This window comes from Amaranthus tricolor, chromosome 3 (genome assembly GCF_026212465.1).
Source record: "Amaranthus tricolor cultivar Red isolate AtriRed21 chromosome 3, ASM2621246v1, whole genome shotgun sequence".
In the NCBI taxonomy this organism is placed as follows: Eukaryota; Viridiplantae; Streptophyta; class Magnoliopsida; order Caryophyllales; family Amaranthaceae; genus Amaranthus; species Amaranthus tricolor.
The window spans coordinates 36277209-36302781 of NC_080049.1; the positions used below are offsets into that span (position 1 = coordinate 36277209).

Consider the following 25573-nt stretch of genomic DNA (forward strand, 5'->3'; position numbering starts at 1 on the left):
TCTTGTGAGAGACTGTTTCTTAAAGAGACGACCTCAAACAAGAAGTCCATATTCATATTTTCTTTTTAATTTGTATTAATTGGACTATTTAACCCATAAATTTAATGTGTCTCTCAAAGAAACCTTCTTTCACAATAATTTATATTATCGTATTTAATGAAGTATATCTCACTTATGAAAACTAAAATCATACTCCATAAAAAAAAAAAAAACTAAAATTATACTCCATAAAAAACAAACTAAAATTATTAATTAGAGATGAAATTAGAATCCCTAATCAATAGACAGTGACGGGACTCGTGATAATGGCACCTTTTTCAATCCCGTTAGTTGTTGCATCAAATTCAATCTATTATTTCCTTATTTTTCCTAATTATGCTAAATGATTATATTACTAATTATTAGGAGTACTTACATATATAAATTTAGTAAACTTGTAAGAGTGTAAGTTATTCCTAAGTCCTAAGTCCTAATAAATTTAAATAAAAGAGTATGTAAAATTCAACTAATACATATATCAAAATAAAAGTGTGTTCAATAGTTAATATATACTTAATTGGATGATTTGAACAACGACGCTAATACAAGTTAATAATATATAAGCTATAATCAATGGTTCTTAATGTATTAATTAATGAGATCATTTATTATTAACATTAGAAAAAATATATGCAATCATTTATCATGGAGTATCATATGGTAGTCTAATCTCCCCATATAAAGCTTGAACATGAGACAATACTCACACACACTTATTTTTCAATTTATTCAATATGTTTATTAGCATATTGAAAAATATAACTTATTAAATATTATCAGTTGACAGCATTAATAAAGATTATACATCTACCCTTTATATAGATAATAAACAAAAGCACTTTTATGTTGCCATGTCTACTAATGAAGACATGAAAATGAATCCATCATTTTTTTTAATCTCATATTCTTATTTATATATTTAACTCTCTTTTAATATGATTATTACAATTCAATCTCTCTACCAAGTTACTACAAAAAATCTATCAATTCGTTAGAAGACTAGTATTTACGTCGCGGCTCGTTTAGTTGGTGGTACTAAATTATGGTAATGAAAATCATTTATAGTGTAAAATTTTATTAAAAGTCTCATTATTTCTATGGTGATGAAATTTTAATAAAAAAAAGTTTTTTTGTTTACAAATTTGCATTACCACCTAATACCATCTCTTCTGATGGTAAAACATTGGAATGAATCTTATGAATGAAATGAGATGATTGAAGTGAGATGATTGAAGTTAGACAAGCATAATCTTTAAATTAGTATGAGATGTTTCAACCAAAATTATATTAATTTTTATTTTCATTACCATTATTTAATACCATCTATTAAATAGGCTGTTAGGACTTAAGAGTAGTACTTCTTCTGTTTTGAAATGTTTGCCATATTTCGATTTTAGACACTATTCATCGTTCAAGCTTATTTTATATATTACGAATACTATGTAAATTAAAATATAGTCAAGGGGTATTTTATTTAAATCGTCTAATCGCATAATTTCATAATATTAACTTTTTGTAATTTTTAAATATATATAATTTGACATATAAATAAAGTAATATGTCAAATTGCATAAAAAATTAAGTATAACAAGTATAATTTAAACAACGAAGTAGTTACCAAAATATTAGTAGTCAATTTTTGACGTTTTAAGTCCACTATCTTCTCGTTCAGAATCTCTCAGCCACATTAACACCGCAATCTACTCTATTTCTTCCTCTATAAATACCTCGATTCCAGCCAAACAACCATAACCAACCCATCTTCCACATTCTTTCTCTCTCATCTTCCATCCGCCATTGTTGAAATGAAAGAACAAGAACAAGAGTTCATCACCTCTTTCTTCTTCTTCTTCTACTTATCACTTTTACTATTCTCTTCTTTTGTAAGCTTCCATTAACATCATTACTCTTTTCAGTATATATTATGCATAAATGCATTTATTTACATTCAAATTTTGAAATTATTTGATGATTACTTATACTTTTTATTTGATTTTTTTTGTGGGTTAAAATGTAGGTAGATCCAGCAACAGCGGGTGGGCCGTCCGGAGAGAACCCGTTTTCGCCGAGAGCATTTGCGATCCGATACTGGAATAACAAGATCTATAAAGTCCCTCGCCCTGAATTTCTTCTCAGAAAAGTTTCTCCACTTACTGCATCTGACTCAGTCCGATTTACTCAACTCGCTTCTCAAAACTCACTCCCAACTCACCTTGACTCGTTCTGTAAACTCGCGAATCTTTTTTGTTTTCCCGACCCAACAAATTCTCTCTCCTCTAAACACTCCCCTGATGGTAAATTCTCTATTTACTCCGACCAAAACTTCACTAACTATGCTAGTGGAGCAGCCGGTGGATTCAACTCGTTCAAAAACTACTCAGACAATGAAAATGAACCGCTTGACTCGTTTAGAAGATACAGCCGTGACTCAGCGGGTCACAATGACGAGTTCAAAAGCTATGCAAATGGAGGTAATGTGATTTCTCAAAGCTTCAATACTTACTCTTCCGGAGCAACTGGTGGGTCAAGTAAATTCTCCACTTACGCCGATGAAGTAAATGTCCCGGGTCTTCAATTCACCTCTTACTCGGACGATTCGAATGGGCGAGTCAGCTCGTTTAACTCGTACTCCAAAGACGCGAACGCAGGTGACCAGGGATTCGGGAATTACGGTAAAAACGGTAATGCAGCTACCAACAGTTTTGGGAGTTACGGTCAGGACTCGAATGTTGTCGGGTCGACCTTTTCCGGGTATTCGGAAACGGGTAATTTTGGAACTGATAACTTTACCTCATACGGGTTTAACGGTAATGTGCCGGAAAATAAGTTTAACAGTTATGCGGACGGTGGTAACGCCGGAGTTGAGAGTTTTTCAAATTACAGAGATCAATCGAATGTTGGTGATGATAATTTCAAATCTTATGGTAAACATTCAAATAATGAAAAGATTAAGTTTGGTAATTATGCTGAAAGTTTCAACACAGGATCAGACAACTTTACCGGGTATGGTAATGGAGCTCAAGGACAGAAAATCGGGTTTACCACTTATGGGGAAGGAAGTAATTTTAAAGAGTATGCCAAGAAAGGTGTGAAGTTTTCAGATTACAGGAATACTAGTGTTAGTTTGGTAAATTCTGAGTTGAAGAAGGGTAAAATTGTAAATAAATGGGTTGAGCCCGGAAAGTTTTTTAGAGAAGAAATGTTGAAGGAAGGAATTGTCATGCCAATGCCGGATATAAAGGATAAAATGCCAAAAAGATCGTTTTTGCCGAGGTCGATACTAACGAAAATACCCTTCTCTTCGTCGAAAATTACCCAATTGAAGGAAATTTTTCATGCTTCGGAGAATTCCACTATGGAAGGGATGTTAAACGCCGCGTTGCGCGAGTGTGAGCGTGCGCCGAGTCAGGGCGAGACTAAAAAATGTGTTGGATCGGTCGAAGATATGATTGATTTTGCGGTTTCGGTTTTAGGACAATCAGTAGAGGCTAGAACAACCGAAAATGTAAGTGGGTCGAAATCGGATATTTTAATTGGAAAAGTTAGAGGGATAAATGGTGGGAAGGTTACTAAATCGGTTTCTTGTCATCAAAGTTTGTACCCGTATTTGTTGTACTATTGTCATTCGGTACCTAAAGTTCGGGTTTACCAGGCGGATTTGTTAGATACCAAGACTAAAGCTATTATTAATCATGGTGTAGCAATATGCCACTTGGATACTTCGGCTTGGAGTCCAACCCATGGAGCATTCCTGTCACTCGGGTCAAGTCCGGGTAAGATTGAAGTTTGCCATTGGATTTTTGAAAATGATTTGACTTGGACTATTGCTGATTAAAAAAAATACTTCTATATGTTCTCTAAATTTGAGGCAAGCATTCCCCTTGAAATATGGTCCTCAACTTGTTAACCATTTTTTTTAGGAAATGCCTTATAAAATTAAAGATCATATATAATTGGTAGCTTTATAATAAATTTATTTTTATATTTTCTTAATTTATTAAAATAGTTTGGTGGTTTTGCAAAGGCTAAGCCACAAACAATGGAAGCAAATCAAATTGTATTTTATTGTTTCTAAATGTTGCTTACTTAATTACTACCGTTTTCATTGCTCTTAAATTTTATAGGTTGGAAATAATTATTATATAAGCACTATTCTACAATTATCCTTTGATGAACTTATACATGATCTACTAATCTTAATTATTAAATTTTTATATTATTAGTATATATATATAACCATGGATTTATGCCCGGTCAATGCGATTAATTAACAGTATTCAACTTATGTATATAACCATACTAGAGATACTAATATATGTTCTGATTAAGTTAGTATGAGCTTTAATATATAACAATATTAACCTAAGTACAACCCATCCATGTTAAGTATAATTTTTTTATATGATCGACATTATTGGATTTTATTTTAAATTCGCCACTATTAATATATATACTTGAAAAAACAATCACACTAAGGTCTAAAGTTTCAATCTTTATCCCTAAAAGTCACCCAAGACCAATTGTAAGGGTGTTTAATGCAATGAAACAACACTTTAATAATAAGCAATGAGAAACAATAAGAAACAAAGCAAAATCGAAGACACAAGATTTACGAGGTTCACCCCAATGTGGGCTACATCCTCGATGATGGTTAACTTGCTTGATTATGTGAAGAAACAATGGAGTTCTCAAGAACTCTTACAAAGAAGTATTACACTTGGAGAAGATAAAAGAAAATGGGTTTGTGTTTAGCTAGGGTTTGAATCAACATTGGAGTGAGTGTATGAGACTCCTATTTATAGTAGAAGCTGTATACAAATGATTGGGCAAAGACCCACATTAAAACATTCCCATAAAACTTATTGTGTAAGAAAAACAGAGTGCATTCTGAACCCCCGCTCGACCGGTCGAGCGGCTTGAATTCCATTCGGCAGCAGATCAGAATGCTCACTGATCTGGTCGAGCATGCCACAGTGTGAGTCGAGCGGCTCATCAGAAAGTCCATAATGACTCCCACATCATCATACACACATACACGTATCATCAATTCACATCATACATCATTGGTGCACTCAAAGTCACACCAAAAAACCCAACAATATTTTTATATTTCAGTTAAATAGTCAAAATTTTATTATGTGAAATATATTATTTAGTAATAATACGCAGTAGCAATTTTAGGGAAACGAATGAGCAAATATTTTTGTGGTGGTTGAGAGAGTTAAATAGGGTACTATCTTAATTACCTTCGGACGCGGTATTATCATGCAAGTTTTTATGGTCCCTAAAAGTCACTCACTCTTTCACATGTATGGATATGATCATATGATGATAAAAGGTGGCGGGTGATTGGGATATCTTATATGTATGTATGTATGTTGTACGAATTCACCTTGTCAAGATTGAATAATTTGTCGATATTTATCTATTCATCAAATAGTCAACACCAGAAATGACTCCTTTTGTAGGTGAAAATTGTGTTCCTTCCTTTCATAATTCGATATTGAAATAGTAGTACTTGTATGCATGTATAGAGGTGTATAATCGTGTCCGACTTTCATTTACGGCTTGTTTGATAGGTGATAATAAACGGTAGTAATGAGATTGAAAACTAATGTATATTTAATTGAAAAATCTATTGGCTATCTTGATGGTCATACTTGTCCAACTATAATCATCTCAATTTGTTCATAAATTCATTTCATATGCATTCTCATTAGGAGAAGTGGTATTAGGTGGTAATAGAAAATTATTAAAAAAAAATTATCAAAAGTTTCATCACTATGGGAACGATATGGAACTTTTGGTGAAATTTTACACTATGAGTCATTCTCATTACCATCATTTAGTACCACTAACCAAACAGACTATTAGTGTTTTTATTGAGTTTTTTATTGATAAATATTGTCGAATGAGATTAATTGTTTACCTCTATGTATGGTGTAGGTGCAAATTTTATAAACAAACAAAACCAATAGAAGTTTTGAACATATTTATGGGACTTAATTTTAGTTTAAACTTTTCTTAATAAATATTAGTTTATATTTTTTATTAAGATAATTCTTTTAGATTAGAAATTCATGAGACTGATCATGCCTTTATACAATTTTTAAACTATGTGCAATTTGCATTTTTAAATTTTTGTTTGACGAGCTAATTAATGCTTGCTTTGCATCTTATATATAAAGATGGTAACGTTAAACTTGAACAAGAAATGATAATTATAAAAATAATAGATACATTATGACACTCATCACTTTTTGTTTAGGTGTCGGATAATAATATGATTGTAAAATTAATAAGAACATTGCATGCATGACATATATATTATAACATTCATATATATATATATATATATATATATGTGCGAAAGCGTAATTAAATATATTTTATATTCGATTTGATTTTTCTTTATTTCTTTATAAAATTAGAATATTGTGTTTATATTTGTAAGTTTTTTGTCGGTGATAATATTTTTTCTCATAATAATATACTTTTATGATCACAAAGCGATACTTATTAATAATAAAGGTATTAAGGGACAATGGTGTTTTTGTTTGGTTATGACTATTGAGTCACGCATTCTTGTCACTTGTATTTTTACGACTAGTAGCTGCCTGTGAGTGAGAGAAGATTCACATTCACATAATGAGTAGGCTTCAAATTTCAATGCTCTAACGAAAAACAAAGAAGATTTATGCCCACTTTGATTTGAAGTATACTCCTTCCCTCAATATTCCATTATGATTTTAACACTTTTCATGTGAATATGGTCGTGCTTATGTATAGTTATCAATTTAATGTCCTCTATAAAGTCAGAGTCAGAAACTTAAAAGAAAGATACGTAACAAATTTTGTGAAATCGTCTTTATTTATATTTTTAGCGACAAAATAATAAAGATATGTTTTATTTAACTAATCAAACCCAAATATAAGAATATATATAAGTTACCAAAACTAAATTATTAGAAATGAAAATGAGTCGGAAAGAACAACAGACCTAATATACTTTACATTCATATAGTCTTCATTATCTTTGTGATTCACGTAGATGTTTGTGATGACATGATACAATATTTGCTCAAAGAATTTAGTTTTTATTTAAATTATACAATTATTAATATGATTATTAATTTCGAACGGAGGTAGTAATGTAGTAGAATCTGGTTAGGTCTATATTAAGGGCTAGCCTAATGAAGTAAGGTAATATACTAATATATGTTTATAATATATGAAACAAATACTAGTTAGAGTATGTATTCATTCAAAGTCTCAAATGTTGTGTCTAGCTAGTGTTAGTTAGTTAATGCCTTAAAACATTTAATCATGTAATGCTCGTCTCTTGTTGCTTGTCCATAAGCTCAATTGAAAATGATTGTTGTTTGTCTTTCTTTGCTTAGCTCTGGTTTCACATATGAACCACAAAATGATTCTATGTGGTACATTTGTTTTCCTACACAAAATAACTATCTTTTTATGTTTAGGTATGTACTTTTAGTGATGGTTGATTTGAGATGAAATTTCATTCATCAAGTAATTAATTTGTAAATTGGAATTTATTTTATAAATAGTTTAACTTTTTAGACTTCTATCGATCATGTAAAATTAAATTTACTGGTGTGTGACTTGTGAGTGAGGCTAGTAGCAACAACGAGCAACCAACAATGAGAAATTGTTATTTATTTGCAAGTTTTATCATGAATACTCAATTTCAAGATTTTTTTTTTATAATATACGCCTAAATGAAATTCAAATCATTCAACTCTGAACCGAAAAACAATTAAAATAGTACTTTGAAGAACTTATATTTAAGATCTTTTAAAAAGTGGTAAACATCTCCCTTTATCCTCATGATTATTAAAAATTACTAGCAAAGGTGTCAAATTAATGTTCCTTATATTTGCGTGTGGACCTTGTTTTATTCTTGTGTTGAAGCCAAGTGCCCTAAAAACAATTGTTTTAGTATATAACAAGGATATGTACAAAATCATGTGATTTTGAGTTGAAGGGATTGAGGGTCCAAGTGGTCCTTGGAAGTTACAAGTTAGAGCCAACCCAAATTTAGGTGCTCCAGAAACTCCAAGCCTGCCAGCTATATTTATGGGCCACTTTTATTTTTCACTCACACTTGTATTCATTTAACTCTTGTGAAAGACTATTTTTCGGTGAGAAATTTTTTACAAAGAATCCATATACTAATAATTATATTAATTGTTCAACTCATGTAAGACCGTATCATATAAAAATTTGAATTTTTCACTTGCTTTTACTTCAAATTGGCGGCTGAGAATTTTTTTTAGCATATATATTTAAACTTTTTATTCACAAAGTTAAATCATTTCTTTAATATTAAGTAGCTTCCGTCTTCATAGATTTTATTTAGAATTTTAACTGACTCTTAATAAAGATAATCAAGTTAACTCGTTACTATAGTATTAAGTGATTTCCGTCTTCACACCAATAAAATTTTCCTCAAACAACATACTTTTAATCCTTAAATTTAACCTAATACTTGTTATTTATTTTAATTAATTGGTATAAACTCTTTATTCTCAAATTTCTTTGTCAATTGTGATGATAAGATTTTGTTCCTAACTGTTGGGAACTAGGAAAAGCTGAGATCATAGACAGACAATTATACATCAAAATTCCATGGGATATAACACTAGTGTTGACAAAATTGAAATTTTGGACAGCTTTTTACTTTTAAAGAATTGAATGTTTTATCTAGCGGTTAGGCAACCATTTTTGTGAGGCCAGTAAAAATATAAATATAATACTGACATTATGGGTCAATTAATAAATTTCTTACCAAGTAGGAAGGAGTATTGATCAGAGTATGAACACTGACATATTCAATTTGGCTGGAGTAGTTGAAGTTAGCACTATCCATGGGGGACTTTGTGCAAACTGTAGTTCATTTGACTTTTATTCATCTTACAAACCTACAAACTGTAGTCCCTGTGACATTTCACTATCTAATTTAATTATGTAAAATTTTTTTAAGTCAAATGGTGCTATTTCAAAAATACCGAAAGAGTATCCACTAGTAGGTCATGGGTACTAAACTACTAACTACTAAGTAGTAAGTACTACTTAATTCACTTGTATACAATATATGCAGGTTGAGTGAATATTGAATAATCTATACTTTATACCTTTAAGTTAGCAGCTAAATTGAGATGGTCAATGGTTATATAATGCGGCAAGGATGTTGTTAGAGGTTAATGGTTAAATTTAGTGGCCAGCAGAATAGAGTTGGAGAATAAGACAAAAAATAAGTAAATGGTATAAATAAGTGGTTAAGATGATAAAGAGAATGAGTTTATAAATAAGATTAAAAGAAAAAAGAGGGGAACTATTGCCAACAAAAAGAAAAAATGTGAAATTAGTGAGAAATTAAAAAGAAAAGTAGTACAAATTGAGAGGAACAAAGGCAATATATAGCTAGGAATTATAAATGTGAGATTGAAATTAATAGAATATATTAATTAGTATTAAGTTACATTAAGTTGAAGGTTATGTTTGGCAAATGGTAATTGGTTGTGTACTTGTATATGTTGGCTGGTTTAACCATATCAAATAATTAACTAGTAATTAAACAAGTTGTTTATGCCAAATGTTTTGATGTTTTTGTTTTTTCTCCCATTATTTCAACACTCACTTAATTTTTTCACATTAGTTTATAATCAAGACATCAACTTTTACCTGAGGCTTAAAAAGCTTATCTTTAATAATTTTTCGTAAAGTAAATTTGTGTAATACATTTTCAAAAAATAATTTGAAAAATTAGTCGTTATATACTAAACATCAATAAAACATAAACTAATGGTATAGCAAGCACGGGACAAAAAGATGGAGAGTACATCACTCATAGTCTATGAGTGATGAACTTTGGCTACGTACATAGTAAATTAGGGTACAACACTTCCATGTTCCATCATCATAGGAACTAGAGCTTTTATGGAGCTATTTTTAGGTCTTGCAAAAACAAGCCAAGTTAAAACCATCCCCTACTTAATAAACTAGCTAGAACTTTGTTGATCTAAGTTCTAATGGACCACACTTAGCCATGTTCATTAGGTTAGTTCACATGATGGGTGTCTAAAAATCATACTCAAAATAGATTTGTGTAGATGGAAAAGCTACCTAGCTTGTCCCAAAATACATGACATCTCATACAATTCCCTTGAATATTAGCTAAACTACAAAGATTAATTGTGATACTTTTGTTTGGTGCAAAGATTTACACACAAATATATGATAATAATTAAGGGAACTAGTGGAAGATTTTGAAACCATTCATTATTTCTTCCAACCTCACTCTAATAGAATGATTGGTTTCATGAAGATGTGGTTGATCTTCTAAGTAGGATGTTCTTATAATCTTTCATGCTATCACATTTGCCTAGCTAGTAGGTTAGTTCACATTATTGTAAGAAGCATCTACATATACTTAATCTAATCTAAATTCTAAACAAATCAATGCATATGAGTTTCTACTTTCTAATACCAATTGCAAAATTGCAAAAATAATTATTCTTGTAAGAGATCGTCTCTCAGTGAGACGACTTTAAAACAAAAAATTTATATAATAATAATTTGTATTATTAAGCTTGTTACTCCATGTAATAAACATGTCTTACGATGAAAGTGTCTTATACAAGAATTTGGTTGCAAAAAAATATATAGATTAATAAAATGTTTCTTTCCGTATAGAAATACATGAGCAATATTCGTACTTATTAGAGGAGAAGGAAGAGAAGTAGAACAACAAAAAAAAAGCAACTTAATCAAATGAATAGAAAAATCTATCAAGTGTCAAATAAAACAACATCACATATCTTTATAATTTAATGCCTATTTTAGTAATATATGGTGTAAAATTCTCATTGATGAAGTACTTTAATTCTTTTTACAAATATTTCTAACATGATAAGTTTATGAAATATATTTTATACTCCAAAATTATTGATCCATTTTTATATTTGAGCCATTTTTATATTTGAGCTAGGCCGTAGAAATTAAAATTGTAATGATTTAGGTTTAAAAGAATTTATAGATTTTTTATATCAATAAGGTGCATTTTTTTAATAGAACTCATTTAATAAGAATTTTATGACAGTTAGTGTGTTAGTGGGAATCAATCTTATGATGAGTGGATGATTTCAGACCTTAAACTTTGAGTTGATCAACTATGAGTTTATAATTTGCAAGAGTGATATTTTCATTATAAAATGCATACCATGAGCAAAAAATTTAAAAAACTTGTTCCATATAAGTCTTTAAAGAACTAAAATGGCTTGAAGTCATTGTCAATATTTCCATGTTGTTTGTTTTTGCATGAATTATTAAACATTTTACATGTTAGATGTTCTTTTAAAGACTTGGGATTTATGTAAAGTTTCTATCTTATCTCTTGCTCTCACGCCTTTCGGACGATCAATTTTGGTAATGTGGATGGATATTATAGAGTTCTAATCCTAGGAAATAATAGTCCAATAAGATACAAAATTATTGGTGCATTGATAAATATGTTAAAATGAGTAATTTTAGTATAAGACTGTCTCACAGTGACATATATTTAATGTATTTTTTAAAAAAATTAAAATAAATATTTTAATATTTAAAGTGTCAATTACATTTTTAAGCATTGAGACAATCATTTTGAGAGTGAGTACTTTATATTCGAAAGTGTTTAAATTAATTTAGTTGGACTATTTAATTTAATTTAAAACTATATCATGATGATACACCTTAAATGAGAATTTTGATATGTTAAATGAAAAAAACTCACTTATATTAGTTTATTCGTTGAAGAGAAGGAGCAAAATTGATGACCTTTAATATACGAGAAAAAAAGACAATAATATTTAACTTATTGTACATCCTTTAAAATTAAATAACATTTTGACTATTTCAAAATAATCTACAGCTATTCTTGTTAAAATATTTTCTCAGACGACTTTAAAACAAGAATCTTATTGTATATTCTTTAAAATTAAATAACATTTTGACTATTCCAAAATAATCTATAGCTACTCTTGTTAAAATATTTTCTCATACAACTTTAAAACAAGAAATTTATATACTCTTACTTTGTATTAGTTGAGCGTCTTAAAAAATGATCTCATCTCATGTGAATTATATAGTACTACTACATATCCACTAAAATTGTACCCAACCTAATCTATATTTTATTTAGTGCCCGTTAAGCATTTAAAATACCTTACTTCATCTTTTTTCACAAATTTTCATCCTTCTTCACACAAAGCTTCTCAACCATTAAAACACCAATTTTTATTTAAACTAAACACACTTTTTGTGCTGATACATGTAAGTGAAATTATTTAAGTATAATTAAAATGAGGCTTTATCATCTTCGTATGAGAAATTAATTGAATTATTAATATCGATTTTTTCTGAAAACATATGAAAATTATTAATAAAGTTATTTCTCTTCAATTCTTAGTCCATGATAATCATGAGTTGACCATTTATAATTTTTTTCTCTAGATTTGTAGAGACAAAATCACAACAATAATAATAATAGTTAAATAATAACAATAATAATAATAATAATAATAATAATAATAATAAATAAATAAATAAATAAATAAATAAATAAGTCTTGTGAATGTCTTATAGGTAAGAACTAAGAAGTATCCTCCAACTTGAACTACTTTTATCTTCGACGATAATGCAAGGGATTTTATCCCTAATAATAATAAAGATAAGTGAGGATGGAATATAATTGACATGGATAGTTTGAATAGAGAACAAAAAGAAAGAGCCAATATGATAGCACAATATAATTTAGAACTAACGTCACATAAAAATATAACATTATTTCCCTTTTTTTCAATTTACCTTATAATAAAAAATGATATACTGATTTAAAGATTACCAATTTACCATCATCCTACCAAATAAATAAATTAATAAGAAATTATCAATATTTAATATCATAATTTCAAATACTATTTGGTAGATGTCTAATAATCCTGCTTGTAATTATTTAAGTTTTTATAAGAGAAAATATATGTGCTGAAACATGACCTTTAGTTCTAAGACTCTGATGAATGAAGGGCAGGACGAAACAACCAGGACCCTTTTAAAAGTCCCAATTTTCTGGGAAAGATGACGTAACTCCCTGAAGGACCAAACTCACTCCTCAACCAAGATTCAGGATGATAGGACGAACAGAAGCAGTAGGGTTATATCAAAAGGACCTTGATAGAGAATGAAAAGCATAAATACCTGCAGGATGGTTAATCCTGCAGAATGATGGCAACGGAAGCGATGACGTGTCAAGGAGGCAACTGCAGTTATTATGCGCAGAAAAGCTGTCAACACTTGTATAAAGCAAGACACCACATCTACCTTGTACCCTACCCATATAGATGTACTAAAAGACAAGGAGGGGGGGGGGGGGACCATGGTGTAAGGGTCAACAAACCACCAAACGCTACATAGGCTTACACAATATTTTGTTTCTATCTTCATTAATCTCGAGAAAGATTCCATATAAGGTAAAAACCTAAACTGCCATTAGCGTTTTGGGAAACCTCTCCTAAAGCCCACCACTATAAATATACAATGTCATGCATCATCAAAGGTACGACAACATTTTACACTGAAACCCAAGCATTATTCTCTCACGAAATGATAGCTTAAATTCCTTACAAGCTCTATCAGCAATCCCTTCATAACCCTTACTGACTTAATCATCGGAGGAGGACCCCCGGAGGACCTCGTTTGTTACCTTGAGCCAATACACAGTGAAAACAGCCAGGAAAGCAACTCAGACCTTTCTAGTATTTCATATCCATTGTGAACCTTAAAAGACATTGTTTTCAACTTTGCTGAGAGTGTTGATTGTTCTCTCCGCAGCCAGAACAAAAAAATAGGTATTAAAATTACCAAAAATTAAATTGAAACTAATAATATAATGATTTATTAAAAAGCCAGCTTACAATTCCTCATCAAAATATAATATGAGGGATTATAATTAACCTTGTACGCTTGTGATTTTATAGAGGACATTTAGGACATCTTCCCGCAAGAATATAGGCTATATAGCTTTGAAGATATAGTTATTGTATAGTTAGATGTATAAATTATTACTATCCAATAAAAATATTTATTAAATTAACTATTGAAAATATAATAAAAACATAAAATAAATTTTTTCGTCTTAAAAGTACATTTAGACTTAGATAAAACGAACGCATTTGCTTTTGTGTCCAAAACATGGACCTAGGTTGCATCAAATTGAAGTTTTGAAAAAATAAACTATTTTAATCAATAAAAGTTTATTCCTAAACTACTTTTCAAAATAGACGTTTTCTTGTCTAAATTCTAAATATTAACAATAAACAAAGTTAAAAGCTTACCCTTATTCACTATTAATAAAAAAAGGTAAAATCTAATTTGACTAACACTAATCTAGTTGAAGTGTTAAATAACTAACAAACTTTCCACAATTACCAAACGAGCTTATAATATTTTCTTCTTAATGGCAGAGGACAAATTAGTCTTTTCGAACCTACTCAAATCACAAGCTCAATTACCGTCCGCCACTCAAGGCTTTTCATCCTCCCGCGCTTCCCAATCCCTTCCAAGGCCCCAACCCTAACTCCTTTTGCCAAACAGCCCCTAAAGAGTAAAGAGTAACAATGGCGACATTGTGTGGAAGAGCAAGACAGATCCTACAATCTTCCTCTACGAGAAGTGCCGTTTCGAAACTCTGGAACCCCAAATCTTCTTTATCTGCTGAATCTTCGAAATATCCTGGCTTTACAGCTTCTCATAAACCGCGTTTCTCTCTTCAAAACCTATTCACTTCTTCTAGGTAATCAATAAAGTTCGCATTATTTGCTTATGTTTAGCTTATTAGCAAATACCCATTTGAGTTTGTTTGCAATTTTATAAGTTTTTTTTTTTTTAAATTGCCATTTGCCCATTTTAATTTTTATGAATTTAAATATGGTTTTACTTTTAAAGATTGTACAATTCTTTGGGTTCTTGTTTGATAGGTTAAAAAATAATGGCATTATTGCTTATGTTAAAGTTTTTAAGCTTATTTGCTGATACCCATTTGAGTTTGATTGCAATTTCATGAGTTTTCTTTTTCTTTTTTCTTTTTTCTTTTTTTTTTCTTGATTGCTCATTTTGACTTAAGAATAGTTATTGTTTTGGTGAGAATTTTAAATTGAAAATTATGGCTTAATATGCTGCTCATTACTTCCTTACTGAAAAATTGTTTGGGTAAGATAATTGATGCTTTTAGTGATAGGATTTTGACAAAGCAAATTGTATTTCTCCTATTTGCTTGTCCTTGCATTTGGATTATAGTTTTTCTGATGATGATGACAGGGTACCAGTAATTGATCTTTTGATCTTGTGGTTGGAATTAAGCTGATGCATCAATTCAATGTATGGCAGTGTTGGATCCATGGACTACTAGTATACAATCATTAAGAACATTTATATTTATATATGCATTCTATCATTTACATCAGAATTTGAAATTTAATCTTGCATTCAAATTAGTAAGACTACTAATATACACTCATTAAGAACATTCCTCATCATCATTCATCCAAGACTTAACACCAGTCACCAACCCAGAATAAAAAATTGCCAATCACCAGCACAAATAAGAATAATGGTTGAGGAATCTTTATCGAAAGATGAAATCGTCGATTGCAAGAATAAACTCAACCAAAGCAAGTGTTTTTTCATTCCAGCAAACTATTAAACAACACTTCACGTCAATTGTCAACAAATTATTGTTACCCAATTCAAAAACCCCCAAATTACCAACCCTAATTGCTAGATTCATCATAATTCAAAAATCTAGAAAACAAATTCAATAACACACTAGATTCACAACCCAAACTTAGTTATGATTTAATAAAAATTAAAATGATTAGTTTAACATTAAATGACAATGCATTGCAATAAAAAAAAGGAAAAACTCAAGAGAACATAATACCTTTAAAAAAAAGGCGATGGTAGCGGAGGGTGGTGGACTCGTGGCGTCTGGCAGCTGATGTGGTAGCGGTTGGAGTGTGGTGGGATGGTGGCGTCTGACGATTGACGTGGTGGCGACTGGAGTGTGATGGGATGGTGGCATTTGCTTATGAGGATTGAGGAAGGAATGGATGGGCTGAATTGTGAAGCGTGAATTAAAGGCAAAGGCTACCGTAATTGACTAACTGGGGTTTGGGTTTCATTTTTCGATTTTAAAATCTTGAAAATAAAAGGAGGAATGTGCGCCTAATGGGGTTTGAACCTTGCCCACTTTTGTGGAAGACAAGGCACTTGGCACTTACCTAGTAATTTGGGTGAATCTCTTTAATATTACATTATTTCATTTCAGATTTAAATGATGTCAAATGACCTGAGTGACATCACTTTACATCCTCCCCTGGGCATTGACATAATAGTATTATCATATCAAGATACTAATTTTCTAGTAGTTTCTGATTTTTTGGGTTTTCGTTTTGTTAAAGAGTTATTTATGAGTATATTACTTTTAACAAGTGCCAATTTGAACCAACTAGCATAGTTTTGCCATCATTTATTTTCTAGTAGAATTTTTCTCTGTGCTGCGAATTCCGAGCAATATTATTTGGTTATTGTTTCAATTGTTTTTCGAGCACTAAGGTTAGTTTATGTTGTGAGAAAACGACAATGCTGATATTAATGTAAGATTTTCTTTAGCATATGTTATGCTGATATTAATGTATTGGATTCATATGGAGTACATTATAATGAAAGCTTAATACTGATCTTAATGTAGGATTCCGGTGGAGTTGGGATGTGCAGAATCGTTAATGCCTTTGCACACTGTGACCGCCTCTGCTTTGTTCACTTCATTGCTATCACTACATTCACAGAGCTGGGGTTGTCTTTCTGAAGGTAATTTCTGAGCGTGTTGTGCTTTTGTTTGGCACTAGTCACCTGTTGATGCAATTGCTTATTTCTTCTGCCACACCTCTTCTTCCCGACTTAAGTACCTATATCTTCTTTCAATATGCCAACTGCATTATACATTCCTGTCACGAACAGTTGGTAGATTCTCGTCCAAGTGTGAATAACCCAAACTTTATGAGGTTTCTTCCTAAGTTAGGACTTTTCAGTCAAGTTCTTGGGTTTCTGAATAAGATGGACTTTTAAAAATGGTTCTTTAACATATGCACGTTTTACTTACGTGAACCTGCAAATTGATGTTTGCGATGGAAGTTCAATCAAAAACAATCTCTTTCTAATCACAAGGATAAGGTTGTGTATACCCGATACGCCTAAACGGGAGCTACTTAAAGGCATTGGAGAATGAAATGTAGGTTTTGTTGTTGATGCAAGTACCATTGCATTTTGTTGTTTGCCACCTTCCCCCACCACACCTAAAATGAAAAAAAAAGGAGAGGATAAAGGCAATAGAAAACAAGCTTCTTAATTACATCTGAACTCATATATATTTAGTTTGGTATTTATTTACTTATTGCCCAATATTTACAGTGCTACATATCTATATTTAGTATAATTTCTTGTCCATTGACAGGTTTTGCTACCCCTCTATAACAAGACCTTCATATTTGTATGAGCCGCGGTGTGGTGCAAGTATGATTTGAACCTTCATAGTTTGACAAAACCATCAGATGACAAGATGGAAAGAATTTATAAGATTTTAAACTCTTGATTAGATTCTGAAACTGGTGTTTGTTAGCAGGCTTCCTGCGTAGCACAGAATTTTGAAAGCAAAGAATACAACCATGTAAAGATTTGATCGTTACGTGTTTGTCTCTTCGATATTTTGTTCCATTTCCCCTTAACTAAATAATGTAGACCGAAACGTTTAGCCCTTACTTCACTCTACTGCTGAGGCCTGAATGCTGGCTTGGATCTTTTCCTACGCATAGCTTCCCATCCGATTATTTCTTTGCATATGTATGACTGCATTCATACCAATACTTCAAATAGAAGTGTCCTTAACAAATGCAATATACTTCATATGTTTTTTAAAGTTGGTTTGTATTTATATATATAGAATTTAGAAAACTACCAACATGTTGACATTTCCTTTAAATTGGGATCAAGGGTAAGAGTGGAGAAGAGAAAACGTTTGTTACCAAGGGAACTCCATAATTCTTCCTGTTGACAAAATAAGGAGCAATTAGTACCTCTTTTATTACAGGAGCAGTTATCAAGGTTAATTTATTATTAACACAAATTTTCAAATAAGTCGGTTTTACGATGAGATAATTTTATTTGGGTTGATTGAAAATATACTTTAAAATAAATGCTTGTAGTTTTAAAGTGATTATTTTTATTGTCATATAGAATTAGAGTGATCACTTATATAACTCAAAGTGATCATTTAGTTTATTATTATAATCTAAAAAATAGACATAGTTATACTTTTTATATTGAAATTGATTTTTACACTATCTTTTTGCCATCATCTTTTCCTTTGACAAGATCCAAAGCTCATCTTAATTTGGATTACTTTTTCCCGAGTATTACTCTCTTTGTTCCATATAGTTTAAATTAAAGATAAAATTATTGTTTTTTAAGAAAAAAAAAGTGAATAATGGTAATAAATAAAGAGTGAGAATAAATTATGTGGATAAAAATAAAAGAGAATCAAAATGTATAGATGAGATTAAAAGGATTTAGTGGTCTATAGTCTAAAAATAAAAATAATCAAAATTAAGTGGAACGAAACAAAATGGAAGATACTGCAAATTAAATCGGATCCGGAAATTCAGATATCTGGTTTTTCGGATACCTAAAAACATGATCCGGTTTCGACTCGGTTTTATTAGAATTTTCTTTTGTCCTTTTTTCATTCAACCATGCATTTTTATCTCTATTTTTATTTATAATATTTTTTTATATAAAATTCAAATACTAACTGTTTAAAAATATTTAGCTTAATTAGTCATAAAGAAAAATTAAGAAAATTAAAGAATAATATTATTACAGATTAGTTTAAGTAAGAACAATTATAAAAAAAAATATCTGTAGGAGAAAAATTATATTAAGATTCAACCCAAGGCTATCTTAATAGATACCATCATTATTTTATTTACGAAAAAGTAAAAAATAAATAAAACCGAATACCTGGTTTCCAAAAATATGTGATCCGAATCCGATATCAAACCGGGTACCCGACCCGGATTATCCGAATTGTGAAAAATCGAGTAAATTATCCAATTTTTAAAATCGAATACCGAATAATTCGGATCGGATATTTCTGATCGGGTTTTTCACACCCCTAGTATTGACATTAAAGTTTAAGCCATCGAATGAATTTGTCAAAGTAAAATTCGTAAGCAACAAATAGTACAAAGTTCACCCTAATTTAACTTTGTTTGTGTGACATCTTTGTTTTTAAAGAGTATGAATTATTTTTTTTTAGCTTGGCAAGTTAAGGACTTAAAATATTTAGAAAAAATTATCTTAAATAATTAAACTTTTTCATGATTTTTTTATAATAATTTCACCTATGATTAACTATAAATAACCTTAACTTTAGGGGTATTGCCAAGAGTAAACTTAAGTAACCCAATCACCTACTGTAGTAGGTAATTCACTAAAAAAGTAAATTAAAATGAATGTAAAATTAGAGAAAAAAAGTTTGAAAATTTGCATAAAAAATTCTAAATAATAAAAACAAATCAGAAATTTTTTTCAACATTATTTTTAACATTTTTTTCGATATTTTATTTTAATTTATCTTTTTATAAAAAATTAAAACTTATTACATCAAGTCATCAGGCTACTGAGTTTATTATAGAAAAATACATTACAAAGTTGATATTATTCATGGTTAATCAATAAATGAAATTATTATAGGTAAATCATAAAAAAATTGAATTATCCTAGATAAATTTTCCTAATATTTACAACTACTTATTTACTAATTTTGTTGGATGTTAACATTAAAAACCCAACTAGTAAAACTTTATACTTCAAAGTCTCAAATGTTAAATTATTTTTGACTTCATTCTAAACGTCCCCATTTAATTTGCATTAGTTTTATGTATCAATCATGTAAACTATTCACTATTAATAAATTTTAAAAATTAATGGGATCAAATTTATCATCAACAAATTAATATTTTATTTGTCTTTTAGTAGTGGATGATTTGTACTTCAGATTAACTAAGTGTTTTCTTTTTAAGAGGGTTAATTACTTCTAATTTGTAGTAAAAAAACTTAAAATACATTAAATGAGGTAAACAATGAGCAAATGAGATTAAATAAGTAAATAAATTTGTAGACATAAGACAATATTAAAAGAAAATTACTAAAAAGAAAATTGTGAAACCATTAATAAATTAATTTTTCGGGTGATTTTGTAGACCGTCTCACAGTCATCGTCTTTCATCTTCACATCTCTTTCCCCAATTTAATTCAAAAAGCCCTAATTTTCCCTTCTCCCCCACCAAAACCCTTCGATGGATCTCCTCAAAAACTACACGGACATGGCGGAAGACGACGATGAAGAACCCCAATCTCACCAATCCGACAACGACAATGAAGAATCTGAACAAGAAACTTCAATTATCTCACTTCCATCGAAATCAGCAGCACCAAAAGTAGACGATACAGCACTTTCTCTTCTCTCTGCAACCTCAACAACCGCCATATCCACCAAACCTTTAGACCCAACTCAACATTTAGTTTCCTACAATCCCACCTTCGACCAACTCTGGGCACCCATTTATGGCCCAGCTCATCCTTACGCTAAAGACGGGTTAGCGCAAGGTTTACGAAATCATAAATTAGGGTTTGTTGAAAACGCGGCCATTGATTCGTTTGTGTTCGATGAACAATATAATACGTTTCACAAATATGGGTATGCTGCAGATCCTTCTGCTTCTGCGGTTAATAATTACGTGGGTGATTTTGATGCGCTTGAGAAAAATAAGGGGGTTTCTGTGTATAATATTCCTCAAAGTGAGCAGAAACGACGTAGAATAGAGAAGAAGAAGGAAAAGGAGGAGGAAGAGGAAGAGGATACAAATGTTAATGCAGAAGAAGTGAGTAATCCTGCTAGTGAAGTTTGGTTGAAGAAGAATAAGATTAGTCCTTGGTCTGGGAAGAAGGAAGTTGTGCAGGGTGAATTGACTGAAGAACAGAAGAAGTATGCTGAAGAATATGCTAAGAAAAAAGCTGAAGAAAAAGGGGAGAAAGTTGAGACAGGAGAATTTTTTGCTGATAAAACTACTTTCCATGGGAAGGAAGAAAAGGATTATCAAGGAAAGTCATGGATTTCCCCTCCTAAAGATGTCAAAGCTTCTAATGATCATTGTTATATTCCGAAACGATGTGTTCATACTTGGAGTGGTCATACAAGAGGAGTTTCCGCTATTAGATTTTTCCCGAAGTATGGGCATTTGATTCTTTCAGCTGGGATGGATACTAAGATTAAGATATGGGATGTTTTCGGTTCAGGGAAATGTATGAGAACTTATATGGGGCATTCGAAGGCTGTTCGTGATGTATGTTTTTCGAATGATGGGACTAAGTTTTTAAGTGCAGGTTATGATAAGAATATCAAGTATTGGGATACTGAGACGGGTCAGGTAATCTCCACATTTTCTACTGGTAAAGTTCCTTATGTTGTTAAGTTTAACCCTGATGATGATAAACAAAATGTGTTATTAGCTGGTATGAGTGATAAGAAGATTGTGCAATGGGATATAAATAGTGGTGAGATTACACAAGAGTATGATCAACATTTAGGAGCAGTAAATACAATTACTTTTGTTGATAATAATAGGAGGTTTGTTACTTCGAGTGATGACAAGAGTTTGAGAGTTTGGGAGTTTGGTATACCTGTTGTTATCAAGTATATTAGTGAACCTCATATGCATTCAATGCCGTCTATTTCTGTGCATCCTAATACTAATTGGTTGGCTGCTCAAAGTTTGGATAATCAGATTTTGATTTATAGCACAAGGGAGAGGTTTCAGCTTAATAAGAAGAAAAGGTTTGCAGGGCATATTGTTGCTGGGTATGCTTGCCAAGTTAATTTTTCGCCTGATGGTCGTTTTGTTATGTCCGGAGATGGCGAGGGTAAAATGTGGTTTTGGGATTGGAAAACTTGTAAGGTTTTTAGAACATTGAAATGTCATGAGGGGGTTTGTATTGGTTGTGAATGGCACCCCTTGGAGCAAAGTAAGGTGGCTACTTGTGGCTGGGATGGACTGATCAAATATTGGTGAGTTACACTTCTGAACTCTGCTTTTATTTTCAGTTATTTGAATTTGTGCTGATTTCAGCTCTTGATTTCACTGAGTGGCAGACTGCTAGTAACTGAATGAGATATATGCTGCTTGGGTGTAGTTTGATAATTTATTTTAGCTTATATAAGTCTTAACACAAAACTAGATTATTTGCTGAATGCTGAAACAATGTTTTTTTTTTACTTGGTATTGTTGCATTATTGAGTAAATAGTTGCATTATTGAAATGATTATGGATAAATTGGGGTTCATTTGATACTTCGTATCTTTTATTGCTTGGATTTTAGACATTGTTTGTAGGATCTGTTTATTAAGGTTACTCATAATGTCTGTATCAGCCAGTTTGATGGTGACATCGCCAGGATAATGCTGTTTTCCCTTCTTTTTTGATGGGTATGTAACTATTGTTTTAGTTTGCTTGTTTGGATTTGGAGAGCAAGGTCCCCTTTGTGCTGATGAGATATATTCATTTGTTTTGAGGGATGGAGATAACTTTTTGGAGTAGAAAGGTGTATGTTAAAGAGTAAAGACCAAAAAAAATTCAGATTGTGATTCTGATTTTTCAGAAGCTACTTCAGATTTTAGATGGATTGTGGCTTCTACTTTTTAGAATTCTGCTAGACCATGGTGGCCATAATTTTTTCACTGATTAGCTTGTTGGACAAGTGAGGTGGCCATAGATGATGGACCAGCTGGCAATACTTTTTCTAAGGATAAAAAATTGCTAATTGCACCTTCTTGTTCTTCCATGTTGGTGTGTATGTGTGTGAAGATTTGTGATCTTTCATAAATTTATACAAAGATCTTTGCCAAACATGATTACCTCCCCCCTATCCAAAAAGGCTATTGAACTTGTGTAGAACCCTTCAAGTTGTGACTTTTTTCTCTCCTTGGATAAGGCTTCTGTTTAAAGGCCCTGGCGGACACTGTAGTTTTTCATTCCGTTTATGCAACTTAAATGTCCATACTCCATTTGAATCATAGGTTTTGGTTCTCCTGAAAGGAGTATTTGATTCATCCTCTTGAGTCTTGCCAGTGATTTGATTTAGAGTTTAAAAATTTAAAGTTGGATGAAGTCAAAGTTTTTTTACACCTACGCAGAGGTGGGTTTCATGAGCATGGTTATGCTAAGAGTTAAAAATTTCCCTGTCCTGTTGAGATGATATTGATAATAATTTTGAATGTGAAAGAACATTGATTTGAAGTCCACGCCTTTGTGTTTTGATTTATGAATAAAATCATTGTCCTAGTCGGAAAGTCAGATTCAGAAATCTTGAATAGTTTGTTTGTTAGGGGCTGGCGGCTTCGCGCTAATGTTGTAGTTCTTGGCCCATATGGAAATATTGAATTCTTTAGGATGTAAGTAAGTGATTGTACTGTCTGCCAGTTTGTGGTTTCGAATCCAGGGGGAGTGGGGATGATGGTAATGAATGACCTTTTAGACATTAGACGGGTTCTGGTTAATGTTTCTGGTAGAGGGATGATGAAGTGGTTGGTAGTGCCATAGTGGTTATGTCAATGGAGAAATGGGAAAGCATATTGACGAAATTAAGGAACCACACCCCCAAAGATACGAAAGAGTTCTAATTCCCTTTCCCGTTTTCGATACGCACGAATCAAACAGCCCCCCTAGTATTACGTTCGTGAATAAGGTATGATATCGGGAAAAAAGAAATGAAAACGATTGGGGATGCATTGCTTGAAGCAATCATCTTTTGTCCTTTTATTACCTTATATTTCTTTGGTGGAACCTGGAAGCCAATCATGTGCCCTCCTTATTTACGTGAAGTTGTAGAAATCGGTAACAACCTCTTTGTTATTACAAGGGTAACGTTGCATATATTTGACTCTCAAATTTTGCTTTAGTGGGATTTATTTAGTGGCATTAAGGCAATGGAATGTTGTGTATTTGTAGCAGTTTATAGGGGGTTTGTGTTTTTCCTCCAAATCATCCTAGTTTAAAAGGATTTGTTTATGAGAAGGAAAAGGATATTGGTTCCTGCATTTGTATTCCTATTTTTTCCTTCAAATCATTTTCTTACCCATTTATCTTCGAAGTCTCATTGAAACACATTTACACTTCTACACGAAGGCAGTCGAGAGTCGACAGTCGCGAAACTTTCCATGTCCTGTTGGTATTTGCCTAATGCCTATGAAAAACAAATAGTGAGGTTCATGTTTTGTCTTAATTTCGTTGCAAGAACCTATCATTCTGAGGATCAATCCCCAGTCGGGGACTCTTTGGCCGCATCCTCCTTTATGGGTATGTGTTGCCGCCTTCCGTCCCTCCCCAGACCATGATCATAGTTTTTTATGGGTGGGTACACCGGGTATGATGATGATGGTGTCTTGTGTCAATTACTTTTGTGCAACTTTGGAAGGCCAGTTGTCCACTATTACTTGTATACTGTAAAAAAAAACATAGAATTTTTTTCAATTCGAATTTGAGTACTAAAATAAGTTAATATGCTTGTGTTTTTGTTGTTGCAGGGACTAAAGACTTTCAAGACATGTAATGAAAAATTTCACGATGTTAGTCATTGAGCTTGAGGTCTGCTTTCAGTTTATACGTCCATCAGGAATAAGCAGTACATTCGGCAGCAAAGATACAGACGCCTTTCGCTACTCATGATGTAAACTCGAGTACGAGCGTGAAGTGTCATATGCCTTGCGTCGTTGACAAGAGAAACAATATGTTAAGCTGCAATAGTAAACAAAGTTCATGTACAATTATCAAGTCAACAATTCAGCTGAGAAGGATTTTACAAATTACAATAGCTTCATCGTTTTGCTCCTTTTTGCTTCTCTTAATTTCGATGTCAAAACTGCAAGAAGCACTTGCAAATTCCAAGTTTTTGAGGATCTTTTCGTCACCTTTTTGTGCTATTTATATTTGGTGACTGGCGTTTTTTTTTTACTGTAATGGGTTTTATGGACTTCTAATTTGGGATTATATTTTTTAACCTCACTTAGGTTGGCAATTAATAGCATTGTGGATTTGTGTACTTGTGGTAATATTATTTTAAAATTTTAGTACTTATTTTTATTTTCTAGCTCCAAATATAAAACAAATTATGAGTTTTTTCCGTCTCTAAGTTTTTTGATATTTTTATTTTGAGTAAATTTTAACCACCTTTTAAAATTTATTCACATTTTTTTTAAATTTTTTTTTCTCACTTTAAATTATATTTATACAATTATATTGTCCTTAATTTTTTAATCGACACGTTAATTTTTCTTTTCATTCTCCCCTATTTATACTCGCAT

The 25573-nt window shown here is 31.4% G+C and overlaps 3 protein-coding genes across 4 annotated transcripts; all 3 read left to right on the top strand.

The window, feature by feature from the left end:
* The first annotated feature begins 1685 nt into the window (after window positions 1-1685).
* Window positions 1686-4129, top strand: LOC130807539 (polygalacturonase 1 beta-like protein 3). The gene is made up of 2 exons (XM_057672790.1): window positions 1686-1922; window positions 2057-4129. The coding sequence occupies exons 1-2, from the start codon at window positions 1845-1847 to the stop codon at window positions 3872-3874; spliced, it is 1896 nt and encodes a 631-aa protein (XP_057528773.1). The 5' UTR covers window positions 1686-1844; the 3' UTR covers window positions 3875-4129.
* Window positions 4130-14550: 10421 nt separating this feature from the next.
* LOC130807541 (protein NUCLEAR FUSION DEFECTIVE 6, mitochondrial) lies at window positions 14551-18202 on the top strand. Its single transcript, XM_057672791.1, has 3 exons — window positions 14551-14893; window positions 16850-16968; window positions 17612-18202. Exons 1-3 carry the CDS (start codon window positions 14718-14720, stop codon window positions 17629-17631), a joined length of 315 nt encoding a protein of 104 aa, XP_057528774.1. The 5' UTR covers window positions 14551-14717; the 3' UTR covers window positions 17632-18202.
* A 2206-nt stretch (window positions 18203-20408) lies between these two features.
* On the top strand, window positions 20409-25395 carry LOC130807543 (uncharacterized). Of its 2 annotated transcripts, XM_057672793.1 has the most exons (2): window positions 20409-22282; window positions 24797-25395. In XM_057672793.1, exons 1-2 carry the CDS (start codon window positions 20514-20516, stop codon window positions 24801-24803), a joined length of 1776 nt encoding a protein of 591 aa, XP_057528776.1. In that variant the 5' UTR covers window positions 20409-20513; the 3' UTR covers window positions 24804-25395. The 2 variants fall into 2 exon arrangements, with proteins under 2 accessions (XP_057528776.1, XP_057528777.1); XM_057672794.1 differs by lacking the exon at window positions 24797-25395 and having other exon boundaries at window positions 20409-22286.
* Window positions 25396-25573: the final 178 nt, after the last annotated feature.